At 45.5% G+C, this 13866-nt stretch overlaps 1 protein-coding gene across 1 annotated transcript in view; it reads left to right on the top strand.

Annotated features, from left to right (window-relative positions):
• GALNT9 (polypeptide N-acetylgalactosaminyltransferase 9) overlaps nt 1–11808 on the top strand; it is a 144844-nt gene extending 133036 nt beyond the window's left edge. The window contains exons 7-11 of the mRNA XM_058158912.1: nt 2453–2638; nt 3454–3591; nt 6656–6751; nt 7400–7567; nt 11354–11808. Coding sequence (XP_058014895.1) covers nt 2453–2638; nt 3454–3591; nt 6656–6751; nt 7400–7567; nt 11354–11500 — 735 coding nt within the window. The 3' untranslated portion in view covers nt 11501–11808. The remainder of the gene's footprint in view (nt 1–2452; nt 2639–3453; nt 3592–6655; nt 6752–7399; nt 7568–11353) is intronic.
• The last annotated feature ends 2058 nt before the right edge of the window (nt 11809–13866 follow it).

Raw genomic sequence — 13866 nt, 5'->3', positions numbered from 1 at the left:
GGCAGCAAGAGCTAGTGTGTCTCTTTGTATCAGGCAAATCCACGGATTGACTAGAGCTGAAGGTTGTGACTCACCAGCGTCTTGGCAGCTATCGAGGGCTCTTGGCAGACGCTGATTCTTTTGCTGCCAGAGCTGATTAGAGCCAACTAATTAACCCATCGTTCAGACGGAGGCGAGGAGGACACAACACATGGGTTGAACTCAGTCTTTGAGCGGGGAGGAGTCTCCGGCTAAGGTCGAGGATGGAAAGTGCACTTGCAAAACCTGAATTAAGCCCTATGAGATTTGAGAAGGATTTCTATTTAGAAAAAGTCGGGATGTTTTTGCATCTAATAAAAGTAGCTCCTTCCTCCCTCCTCCTTTCTTTTTCTCTCTTCCTTCTCCCTTCCTACTTTCCTTTTGTTTCCTTGCTTTCTCCCTCCCTCTCTTGCTTTCTTCCTCCTTGCTTTCTTCCTTTCTCTTTCTCCTCCCTCCCTTGCTCTCTCTCTCCCTTCCTTCCTTTCTCTCCCTCTTCCCACCATCCCTCCCGCTCTCCCTCCCTCCCTTCCTTCCTTCCTTCCTTCCTTTTTTTCTCCTCCTCCTCCCTTTCTCCCTCTCTCCCTCCCTTGCTTTCTTCCTCCTTGCTTTCTTCCTTTCTCTTTCTCCTCCCTCCCTTGCTCCCTCTCTCCTTCCTTCCTTTCTCTCCCTCTTCCCACCATCCCTCCCGCTCTCTCTTCCTTCCTTCCTTCCTTCCTTCCTTCCTTCCTTCCTTCCTTCCTTCCTTCCTTCTTTTCTCCTCCTCCTCCCTTTCTCCCTCCCTCCCTCCCTCCCTCCCTCCAAAAATCCATCCCTTTGCATGTGGATTAATGGACTCTATTTCGCCACATTATCTCCCATTACTCATGCAAGTCACCAGGGACTGGAAGCAAGCAAGAAATAACTGGAGGTTTTCAAGAAGAGATTGGACAGTCATTAGTCCTGAATGGCATAGAGTCTCTTGCTTGGGCAGGGGGCTGGACTGGAAGACCTTCCAACTCTGCTCTTCTGCATTCAAAATTAAACACCTCTGGGGGCCCTTCCAGCCCTGAGATTCTGCGTTTGAGGACATTTAATAATTACACAGCCCATTCTCACCTTCACAACTGGAGCAGCCCTTTGCTCTGGCTACAGTCATTCTCAACGACCGATTTTATCCACCTTCATATACTGCACAAGTCAAAAAGAGGGCTGTGAAAATATTTACAGACCCCTCACATCCTGGACAAGCGGTGGCTCAGGGGCTAGGACGTTGAGCTTGTCAATCGAAAGGTTGGCAGCTCAGCGGTTCGAATCCCTAGTGCTGCCGTGTAACGGGGTGAGCTCCCGTGACTTGTCCCAGCTTCTGCCAACCTAGCAGTTTCGAAAGCACGTAAAAATGCAAGTAGAAAAAATAGGGACCACCTTTGGTGGGAAGGTAACAGCGTTCCGTATTTGGTGTTGAATCATGCCTGCCACATGACCACGGAGACGTCTTCGGACAGCGCTGGCTCGTCAGCTTTGAAATGGAGATGAGCACCGCCCCCTAGAGTCGGCAACGACTAGCACGTACGTGCGAGGGGAACCTTTACCTTTACCTTTACACATCCTGGACATAAACTGTTTCAACTCCTACCCTCAAAACGACGCTATAGAGCGCTGCACACCAGAACAACTAGACACAAGAACAGTTTTTCTGAACGCCATCACTCTGCTAAACAAATAATTCCGACAACACTGTCAAACTATTCACTAAATCTGCACTACTATTAATCTTCTCATCGTTCCCATCACCCATCTCCTTCCACTTAGGACTGTATGACTGTAACTTTGTTGCTTGTATCCTTATGATTTATATTGATATTGATTGTTTCCTGATTGCTTATTTGTAGCCTAGGACTATCATTAAGTGGTGTACTTTAGAATTCTTGACGAATGTATCTTTTCTTTATGTATACTGAGAGCATATGCACCAAAATAAATTCCTTGTGTGTCCAATCACATTTGGCCAATAAAAATTCTATTCTATTCTATTCTATTCTATTCTATTCTATTCTATTCTATTCTATTCTATTCTATTCTATTCTATTCTATTCTATTCTATCCTACCCTACCCTACCCTACCCTACCCTACCCTACCCTATTCTATTCTATTCTATTCTATTCTATTCTATTCTATCCTATCCTATCCTACCCTACCCTACCCTACCCTACCCTACCCTACCCTACTCTACTCTATTCTATTCTATTCTATTCTATTCTATTCTATCCTATCCTATCCTATCCTATCCTACCCTACCCTACCCTACCCTACCCTACCCTATTCTATTCTATTCTATTCTATTCTATTCTATTCTATTCTATTCTATTCTATTCTATTCTATTCTATTCCTGATTCTCTGTTCTATTTTATGCTATGCTATGCTATGCTATATAATGGGCTTAACTTTTCCCACAGGTCTGGCAGTGTGGTGGGAGCATGGAAGTCCTGCCTTGTTCCCGGGTGGCTCACATTGAGCGTACCAAGAAACCTTACAACAACGACATCGACTATTACGCAAAGCGCAATGCCCTACGTGCTGCTGAAGTGTGGATGGACGACTTCAAGTCCCATGTGTACATGGCGTGGAACATACCAATGACGGTAAGGGGAGGACAAGGCTTCTTTCCCACAAGTGGAACGTTCCTGAATTCTGCTTATCAGCCAAGATAGTAGACAGGTCACCAACTTGGTGAAACTTCAGTTGAAGTACCTCTGCCTTTTATGATACTGCTCCAGCCTCCCTACCAGATTCTGCTGAGATTTAAATTTTTTTTATTTGCATTTATATCCCGCCCTTCTCCAAAGACTCAGGGCAGCTTACAATGTGTTAAGCAATAGTCTTCATCCATTTGTATATTATATACAAAGTCAACTTAATTGCCCCCAACAATCTGGGTCCTCATTTTACTTACCTTATAAAGGATGGAAGGCCTTGGGCCTGGTGGGACTTGAACTTGCAGTAATTGCAAGCAGCTGTGTTAATAACAGACAGACTTAGTCCGTTGAGCCACCAGAGGCTCAAGTTCGGGTTCTTAAACCGCATCTGTACATTCAAAAGTTGCTTACGTGGCTTAGGAAGGAAGGAAAAGAAGGAAGGAAGGAACGGAGGGAGGGAGGGAGGGAGGAAAGGGAGGGAGGGAGGGAGGGAGGAAGAATGGAGGGAGGGAGGGAGGAAGGAAGGAAGAGAGGAAGGAAGAACAGAAGGAGGAAAGGAAGGGAGGGAGGGAGAGAGGGCAGGAAAAAGGAAGGAAGGAAGGAAGGAAGGAAGGAAGGAAGGAAGGAAGGAAGGAAGGAAGGAAGGAAGGAAGGAAGGAAGGAAGGGGGATTGGGTAGGTTGGTAGAAGAATTAACGATTGTGTGAACTGAAGAACAAGCTGGTAGAATCTTGTTTTGTGGTTTGATTCTCTGTTTCACAGAACCCTGGAGTAGACTTTGGAGATGTGTCAGAAAGGGTTGCTTTACGGCAACGTCTGCAGTGCCGGAATTTTAAGTGGTACTTGGAGAACGTCTATCCTGAAATGAGGGTTTACAATAATACCATCACGTACGGAGAGGTAACGTGTGAATCCCTGTCTCTCAAATCTAATTGTTCTGTTTTGTGCTAGCCTGGACTAGTTTGGCTCCTCTAAAGAAACGAAGAATTAGTGGGGACATGATAACAGTATTCCAGTATTTGAGGGGCTGCCACAAAGAAGAGGGGGTCAACCCATTCTCCAAACCACCTGAAGGCAGGACAAGAAACAATGGTTGGAATTAAGGAGAAACTTCCTAACAGTGAGAACAATTAACCAGCGGAACAGCTTGCCACCAGACGTTGTCGGTGCTCCAATGCTGGAGATTTTTAAGAGGAGTCTAGACAGTTACTTGTCTGAGATGGTATAGGTTCTCCTGCTTGAGCAGGAGGCTGGACTAGAAGACCTCCAAGGCCCCTTCTAGTTCATTCATTCTATTGAATCATTCTATTGTGGACTCTTCCTAGCTGAAAGGTGCCAGGTTGGGCAAAGCATTGTACACAGTGGTCCTTGTTTTTTTGTTGTTTTTGTTTTTTTTTATTCAAAAAGTTTTACAAAGGTCCTTGTTGAGCAGCCAAACTGGGACTAGCAATTCAGTCATGAAGCAGAATGGTCATAAAGTGAAGCTGCAACAGTGCTTACAATCTTGCTTCAATCTTTCCTTCGCTTTGCACCAGCCAAGATCATAAATGCAAAGTTTGGTTGCAAAGTCCCTCCTCCATCACTCTGTCGTCAGTGCAAATGGTCGCTAAACAAGGCGGTCACTAAATTTGGGACTTCAGCATATTGCTCATTACCTGGAGGGTCATATCTCATCTGAGGAGCAGTCTGATCATCTCAGGGCCATAAACTGGGTTTGATCTTTGAGCATCGGGGTCCTTGTAGATGGGGATTGGAAGAGAGAGCCTTTATGGGACTGGATTCCAGGGTGGTAAAACAATAAGTGGTGTAGGGTTTCCTGCCTAAACAGGGGGTTGGACTAGAAGACCTCCAAGGTCCCTTCCAACTCTGTTATTCTATTCTTCTATTCTATTCAAATATGAATGTAAGGGAAACATATATTTTAGATACCCCCAAGACATTAACAAACTTACACTTTTGCAACACTATTCTTATTTTATTTATTTATATTTATATCTCATTTTTGATATTTTTATAAATAACACCTAATGTCCCTTCCCCCTCCTAGCTTCCCCCTAACAACAACCCTGTGAGGTAGGTTGGGCTGAGAGAGAAGGATTGACCCCAGGTTACTCAGCTGGCTTTCTTATCTAAGGTGGGACTGGAACTCACCATCTCCTGGTGATTGGCCCAAAGTCTCCCAGTTGGCTTTCATGCCTAAGAGAGAACTAGAACTCCCCGTCTCCTGGTGATTGGCCCAAAGTCACCCAATTGGCTTTTATGCTTAAGAGAGAACTAGAACTCCCCGTCTCCTGGTGATTGGCCCAAAGTCACCCAATTGGCTTTCATGCTTAAGAGAGAACTAGAACTCCCCGTCTCCTGGTGATTGGCCCAAAGTCACCCAATTGGCTTTGACACTTAAGGCAGGACTAGAACTCCCCGTCTCCTGTTTCCTAGCCAGGTGCCTTTACCATTAGACCAAACGGACTCTCCAAACAAGTGAAGCTGCAGAGTGATGTAGAGTCACATCGAAGGAAGCGTGTGTCCCCCGCCTGCAACAACTCCAGCTGAAAAACCTGCCCCGTAAATTCAGAAATAATCCTCAAGCGCCTTAAGAATCAGGTAGACACAAAGAGAAGGAAGCTCCTTTCAACAGGGGAAAGGCAGTTTTTGAGAAATTGCCAAGACAATTTTAGCTCGGCACGAATATTTATGCTGCCCTACTGTAATTGCTAATCAGGTTAGGAGTGTGATGTATAACCAGGCACCTTCTCCCTGCTTGTCTCCTGGAATTGCCGATTTCGAAGATAGCTTCCCCGTTATTATTTTTATTTTCCTCTTTGAAGACATCCTAATAAAACTAAGCCTTGTTGTCTTTGGCCTCTTGTCAACGGCAGGAGCTAAATATACGAGGAAGGATATAAACCATAACCGAGAGGTTGTAAAAATATATTTCCCATCCATCCAAACACTCTATTTATTTTATTTTATTTTTTTTAAAAAGCCTGGGCCATAAAAAATAACCAGCACATCTTCACTCCTGAATCACACCCTGTTGTCGTAAAGCGACATTGTTCCCACTTTAAATGCTGGCAGCACATTTTGGGAACTTGAAGGACTCCGTGCTTCCTGACCTCGGAAATTTGTGATGGGTGATGAAAGGGTATTTTATATCGTCTTTCCAGAGGAGAAGATTCACATCATTTCTGAGAGGCTCGTCTCCTCGAGCCAAGTTTGATCCTGGAGAGTTTTGCCTTATTTATCTTCGGTTTTATGATGACTCTCAGGGAAGCCACAGTTTGGTTTTGATTTCTGGTTTATCACAGTGGAAGGAAGCCAGGCACTAGTTAGAGAGGAGATATCATGGTTTCGGAAGTTGTAGCATGGGTTGAATCTCCATCCATGTCAATAAGGTCAGACCAATTTCATAGACAGAATTCATCAATTACCAAAGCTAAAATGTTTTAGATGCACCTCCCTCCCTCCCTCCCTCCCTCCTTCCTTCCTTCTTTCTTTCTTTTTCTTCCTTCCTTCCTTCCTTCCTTCCTTTCCTCCCTCCTCCTCCCTCCTCCTCTCTCTCCTTTTCTTTTCTTTCCTTTCTTTCCCTTTCTCTCTTTTCATTTTCTCTCCCTTCCTTCCTTCCTCTCCTTCCTTCCTTCTTTCTTTTCTTTCTTCCTCCTTCCCTCTCTCTCTCTCTCTCTCCCTTTTTCTTTTTCTTTCTTTCTTTCTGTTCTTTTCCTTTCTTTTTCCACTTTCTCTCTCTTCCTTCCTTCCTTCCTTCCTTCCTTCCTTCCTTCCTTCTTTCCTTCCTTCCTCCCTCCCACCCTCTCTCTCTTCCTTTTTCTTTTTCTTTCTTTCTTTCCTTTCTTTTTCTTTCTCTTTTTCCACTTTCTCTCCCTTCCTTCCTTCCTTCCTTCCTTCCTTCCTTCCTTCCTTCCTTTCTTTTTCTTTCCCCTTCACCTATCTACCCTGGGTTTGATTTCAGGTACGCAACAGCAAAGCTAGCGGCTACTGCTTGGACCAGGGCGCAGAAGATGACAATAAAGCGATCCTCTATCCGTGCCACGGAATGTCTTCCCAGGTAAAAATGCACCTTTGGATGTTCTTCTGAGGTTAAGTGAGACCTTCACTTTGGAGAAGGAGAACTGATTCTCAAGCTAGGTTTGGGGCTGGAGGTTTAGTGAGGCAGCGCAAAGTCTTGAGGAACATCTAATCAAACTAAAGGCACTGTTTGATGTAAAACAGGCCTGCGTCCAGTCGTGGGATCCTCCCAATTTAACAACCGGTTTGGTGCGCAATTTGCATGTGCCCATGCCTGAAGTGTGCTGTGCATGTTTGTGCACTTTCAAGAAATCTTCATTTTCTGGTTTCTTTGGAGAAGGTAACACAGCTGATTCACATGGCAATTTGTTCTATGTAAATCAGCTGAGAAGATAAAGGTAGGAAAATAGCGCAGGCGGGTGGGTGGAGCATCAGGGCTAACCACTTCGCTCCCAGCTGATTGTCGGAGCTACCGGTTCACCCGAACCGGTCTGAACCAGTAGAATCCCACCCCTGCCTGTGTCCCTTGGCCACAAAGTCAAGACCTCATGGGTTTGGGTGAGGAGGAACAATTTTAAAGAGGCGGGGATTTGAACGGTGAGATGAGAGCTAAATTTTTAGCAGCTCTCTTGTTGCATTTGCGGGCTTAACTGGGGTCTCATTACCTTTGATTTGGTTTTGGTCTCAGCTCGTCCGTTACAGCGCCGAAGGATTGTTGCAACTGGGCCCTTTGGGATCCACAGCGTTCCTACCCGACTCAAAATGTCTCATAGATGACGGGAAAGGAAGGACCCCCGCACTGAAGAAATGCGAAGATACGCTGAGACCAACCCAGCGACTCTGGGACTTCACACAGGTATGACAGGCAGGTCAGAATATATTAGATATGAGGGATACCGATAGGAGAGAATATTTGTAGATGGGGGATGAACTGTGGGGTCCTTAGGGCTCTCTGAGCTTGGTTGCTTTCTTACAGACATTTCTTGATTTCTTTCTTGCAGACTAGGGAACATCATCAGTGCTAGGAGGGAGTGGGATTTGCACAGAGGAGGAGGAGGAGGACCGTGGGGTCCTTGGTGCTCCCTGAACTAGGTTGTTTTGTTTTGGTTTTTTTGCTGACATTTCATGACCAAACTAGGCAACATCATCAGTGCTAGAATGGAGTGGGGCTTGCAAAATGGAGGAGGAGGGGGGGTAAGGAGGAAGAGAAGAACTGTAGGGCCCTTGATGCTCTCTAAACCTGGCTGTTTGTGGTTTTTTTGCAGAAGTTTCATGACCCAACTAGGTAACATCTTCAGTGTTATCAGTTTGTCCTCACTCTCTTCTAGCCTTGATGATGTTACCTATTTGGGTCTTGAAACATCTGCAAGAAAACCACCAAGCTCAGAGAGTACCAAGGACCTCACAGCTATGTGAGGAGCTGAAAGATAATTTTTATTCTGTTCAAATATTACACTTCCCAAGTCATTGCCAACTTATTGCAATGACTTCTATTAAGATTCCCATTCCTACAACTCTCAACCATCATGAGAGTTGATAACCCTGGAAATTCCATGGGATTCTGGGAGTTGTGTGAATGCTGAGGATTCTGGGAGTTCTTGAATTCTGGGAGCTGAGGATTCTGGGAGTTTTCTGGAATTCTGGGAGCTGAGGATTCTGGGAGTTCTCGAATTCTGGGAGTTTTCTGGAATTCTGGGAGCTAAGAATTCTGGGAGTTTTCTGGAATTCTGAGAGTTTTCTGGAATTCTGGGAGCTGAGGATTCTGGGAGTTTTCTGGAATTCTGGGAGCTGAGGATTCTGGGAGTTCTCGAATTCTGGGAGTTTTCTGGAATTCTGGGAGTTTTCTGGAATTCTGGGAGCTGAGGGTTCTGGGAGTTCTTGAATTCTGGGAACTGAGGATTCTGAGAATTCTTGAGTTCTGGGAGTTTTCTGGAATTCTGGGAGTTTTCTGGAATTCTGGGAGCTGAGGATTCTGAGGATTCTTGAGTTCTGGGAGCTGAGGATTCTAGGTGTTTGATGGAATTCTAGGAGTTTAAATGGAGGCTGAAATGAAATCGAACTTACATCTCTAGCCAGCATGGAGAGGGTACCACGTCAGGAAAGGGGAAAACAGACACGGAAAGGGACACACACTCACATGTAGAAATATTCCCCAGCTGGTTCCTATTATTACAACGAGTCTCAAACAATTTGATTTTCCATTTAAGGGAAATAAAGCAATCAGTCATTTTGATTACATTTTTTTTTTACTCTCTCTTCTCCTGGTGCCTCCAAGCAATGCCAACCCCTAACAGAAGATTCTGTGTTTCGAAGGAGAAAACTGCATATTTAACTCTTCCCTCACTTGTCTTTTTTTTTCCACGGCACACTCATCTCTGAGGCAGCCTTTTCCTCTTGTTCAAATTTTTGAACACACAAAGCCAAGCATTGAAATTCTTCTCCATCACCAGCAAGTAACGTCGTAGTCAGGTCTCCACCTTCTCCTCTCTTTTTTTGAAAATCCAATATACTGGCTATCTTCCTTCTCCATTGTAACAGTCAGCGGAGTCATCCCAGCGCACCGATTTTTCTTTCCCTTCTAAATCCTACAGCATGAAATTTCCATATTTTGCTTTTTTAAAATTTTTCTTTCCCATTTTCATCTGAGATAGGAGGGTGTTCCCTTCCTGGCTCCATCTAGTAGCAAATTGCAAGTCCTATTCAGGTCTGGCTGCGAATTTGAGAGTTCAGGGGCCTGGGACCCGACATGTTCCTTCATCATGTTCCTTGCTAAGAATGATGCAGTTAAATGTATCTCTAAATACATTTAGAACAGGGGTGGGCTGCTGGGGGTTTGCAGGAGTTCGGGAGAACCTCTAGCTAAGATTCTGTGCAGTTTGGAGAACCCGCAAATCCCACTCCTGGCTGGCCTCACCCACCCCACCCCACCACTCCCAGGAGTCCCCACCTGGTCCATTTTGGATGCAGGTTAGTGCAGGGTGCATGCAAAGGCTCGGGGAGGGCAAAAAATGGGCCTACCGGAAGTTTGGGAAGGCCGGAAAGGGGCCCGTTTCCAGCCTCCAGAGGGCCTCCAGAGCCTGGGGAGGCTGTTTTCGGTCTCCTGGAGGCTCGAGGAAAGCCTCTAGAGCCTGGGGAGAGCAAAAACAGCCACCACCGTAGTGCAGGAGGCCAACTAGGCTACACTCACCATGGCCATGCCCACCGAGCAACCGGGCAGAGAACCCCTTGCTAAAATTATTGAAGCCCACCCCTGGTCTAGCCTATCGAAGAAACGGACTGGGATGACATGGTAGTAGTCTTTGAATACTTGAGGGGCTGCCACAGGGAAGAAGGGGTCAATTTATTCGCCAAAGCTCCTGAGGACCAGAAGGAATGAATGGAAAATGATCAAGGAGAGAAGCAACCTAGAACTAAGGAGAAACTTCTTGACAGTGAGAACAATGATTCATTGGAATGGCTTGTCTCCAGAAGTTGTGGGTACTCCATCATTGGAGGCCTTCAAGAAGAGACTGGACATCCATTTGTCCGGAATGGTATAGGGTCTCTTGCTTGGACAGAAGGTTGGACTTAAAAACCGCCAAGTCCCTGCCAACTCTGTTATTCTGTATTCTAATTATGGCTTGTTCTATTCACTGCCTTTGCATGGGACTTGAATCTAGGTAAAGGTAAAGGTTCCCCTCTCAAATATGTGCTAGTTGTTCCCGACTCTAGTGGGCAGTGCTCATCTCCATTTCAAAGCCAAAGAGCCAGCGCTGTCCAAAGACATCTCTGTGGTCATGTGGCCAGCATGACTCAATGCCAAAGGCGCATGGAACGCTGTTATCTTCCCACCAAACGTGGTCCCTATTTTTCCATTTGCATTTTTTATGTGCTTTCGAACTGCTAGGTTGGCAGAAGCTATATCAAGTCACGGGAGCTCACCCGGTTATGCAGCACTAGGGATTCGAACCACTGAACTGCTGTTCTTCTGATAGACAAGTTCAGCATCTTAGCTACTGAGCCACTGCTACTGAGCCCTTTGAATCTAGTTAGGAGTAGTCTATTATTTAAGGTCCTGACTTGATCATGTGATAAGAAAAGACTTTCAATGGTCGTACCAATCACTTCCCTGCTAAAGCCAACCAGAGGGCCCTATCTTGTCCTACCTTGATGGCTCCTCTAATTCTTGAGCTCACTTTACAGAAAATTTTTGGACCAGTGCTAACTTGGTTAAGTATATCCTCTTTTTCCCAGGTTGTAGAGGTCACTCTCCTTCGATTGCTGTAGGTATCCCTGGGATACAGCCTTGAGGGAGATAAGCATGGAATGTGCATCTGTTTTTGGCTGCTGAGCACTTTTGCCAGTTTCCCACGCCATCTGGCCTATACAAACTTGAGAGCAGGCCAGGAATGCTTTGCAAGTTGACACATATATCATCAACTGCTTAACAATGCTGGGATTTGACCTTCTTAATGATGATCATCTTCTCTGTCTTTTTTATGAATATCATTTTGGAATTCTGCTTCACCAAATCGATAGTAGGGTTTACAAAAGAGCCTTAATCCTGCAATATGTTTGGGGCATGATTTGTATGATTTTGCTTTTCTTTGCCTGTCTTTGAAAAGGATGAGAGCTTACAATCCTTCATCTTCCTCCCTTACAGAATGGACCCATCATCAACCGAGATACTGGCCGGTGTCTAGAAGTAGAAATGTCAAAAGATGCCAACTTTGGACTTAGATTGGTAGTACAGAGATGCTCGGGGCAAAAATGGATGATCAGAAACTGGATAAAACATGGAAGGCATTGATTTCCAAGCTTCCAAGAACAAGGACTTCTCTTCTCCAAATCCCATGCGCTTAATCTCTCCGATGGTTGTAGATTAAGTAGGAGTCCGATAAAGAAACCATGATGGCTATAAGAAGAAGGCCAGAGTACAATTTTGGGGTGTTAGTCTTACTTTTTTTTTTTTAAAGGAACAATATGGACTGGCCTTGTTGATGTCGAAGAAGCTGACATGTCAAGGAGAACATTTATCTAGGACGCATTCCTTGATAAGACTTGGTTGGGTTGATTCCAAAGGAGGTTCCATCTAATGAACCTTCTCACCTGCCTCATGTCAATCAGAAGTGACCTCCCCCCAACTGATCCTTGTGTCGTTGGGCAACCAAGAAAGACTTCTCCAAGTTTTCTCGTGTTTCTTTCTGATGGATAAAAGAGAGAGAGGGGGGGGAAGAGAGAGAGAAAATAGACAAATAGAATCAAACTTTGCTTTGGGTCTCACAGATTTGGGGGTGGGGTGGGGGGAGAGAGAACAGGGAGGGTAGCCATATTTGGGACGATTTGGTAGGATGGATGGATCTCGTGCCTCGCTGAAGACACTCCTGTTCCAGGCGGATTTTGTAGCTTTAAATTGCTGGCTGGATGCAGACGACTCTTTGTGGTGAACAGACCCATGTGCCTTTTCTACTGCGCTTCCTATCCTGGGGAACTGGGAAGTCACACACAACTTCAGCATGTCTGATTAACTATTTCAAAAGCACCCCAAAGGCAGCAACAACAACAACAGCAACAAATACCCTGTAAATAAATTACACTGCCCTTTCCCCACACTGGCCCCCCCACCACACTGCCCCACAAAAAAGGTGATACACGATCTGTTTCCAGCAAGTTGACTTGGACGCCAGTTGATCAGAAGAGCCTGGCTATTTCTTGCGGCTGAAATTGGAACGAGAAGACGGATGTTGTGTGTTTCGGCCCTACCTTCACACCAACCTGCGGAAGGGATGCTGGGAGGCGAGAGGTGCTTTGTTTTTGGGGGTGGGTGGGGGTGTCTATCACACCTGCGATGTTCAAACGGTACCTGCAACCCCAGGTTTAAAGGGGCCACTTGTTGGGGACTTTCCAAACATTTCTGTCAAATTGTAATTTTTTTCCCAATGGGTTGCAGTTAATGGGCATTATTCAATGCCTGGGGCGTTCATCGTATCGGCTGCATTTCATTCATTTGGCATTAAATTTTAATTGACCGTATTGATTCTCGTCCTTAGCAACATTTGCTTCTGGGGGGAGTCTGGTGGGGCTGCTCAAGATTTAAGTGCAGGGAGTCCTTGGCTTACAAACTGCTCATTTAGTGACCTTTTGAAGTTACAACGGCACTAAAAAAGTGACTTATGGCCGTTATTCTCACTTATGAGCATTGCGTCCCCGTGGTCACGTGTTCAAAATTCAGTTGCTTGGCAACTGACTCATATTTATGATGGTCTCAGGATCCTCTTTTGCGACCTTCTGACAAGCAACGTCAATTTGGGGGGGGGCAGATTCACTTAACAACCGGGTCACTAACTGAGTAACTGCAGTGATTCACTTGGCAAGAAAGTTTGCAAGACGGGGCAAAACACCCTTAACCAATGTTTTGCTTAGCAACAGAAATTTTGGGCTCCCTTGGGGTCGTAAGCTGGAGACTAACTGTGTAGCTTTTGAGAGTGGTTGGCGTCACAGTTCCCGCAGGAAATGGTTTCAGATCTAAATTGTGTAGCCTTAAGAAACAGATACAGATAATAGATTAACAGAGTTGGAAGGGACCTTATAGGTCATTTAGGCCCAAGCAGGAGATCCTACACCATTTCTGACTGATGGCAGTCCAGTCTCTTCTTGAAAGCTTCCAGGGATGAAGCTCCCACAACTTCTGAAGGCAGCTTCTGTTCCATCGATTGATTGTTCTCACTGCCAGAAAATTTCTCCTTATTTCCAGGTTGAATCTCTCCTTGATCAGTTTCCATCCATTATTCCTTGTCTGGCCTTCAGGTGCTTTGGAGAATAGCTTGAGCCGCTCCTCTCTGTGGCAGCCGCTCAGATATTGGAAGGCTGCTATGCTGTCTCCCCTGGTCCTTCTCTTCACTAGACTAGCCATGCCCAGTTCCTGCAACTGTTCATCGTATCTTTTAGCCTTCAGTCCCCTAATCCTCTTGGTTGCCTTCACAAGAAGTTGGCTTCAACTCCAGCCCAGTTGAAAAATATGGCTTTGATGCAAGTGGGATGCGACACCGATCTTCAGGAGAACTAGTTCAGAGGCTGACAGCTTTGGTTCCTACGTTCAGATCCCATCAAAGTTATTTCTAAGCCCATGTACCGTGTACCAAGGCACCCCCTGCTCCTGGGGGCCGCCAGCCGACA

This window comes from Ahaetulla prasina, chromosome 15 (assembly GCF_028640845.1).
Source record: "Ahaetulla prasina isolate Xishuangbanna chromosome 15, ASM2864084v1, whole genome shotgun sequence".
Classification (NCBI taxonomy): Eukaryota; Metazoa; Chordata; class Lepidosauria; order Squamata; family Colubridae; genus Ahaetulla; species Ahaetulla prasina.
This window is presented reverse-complemented; position numbering and strand designations above follow the sequence as displayed.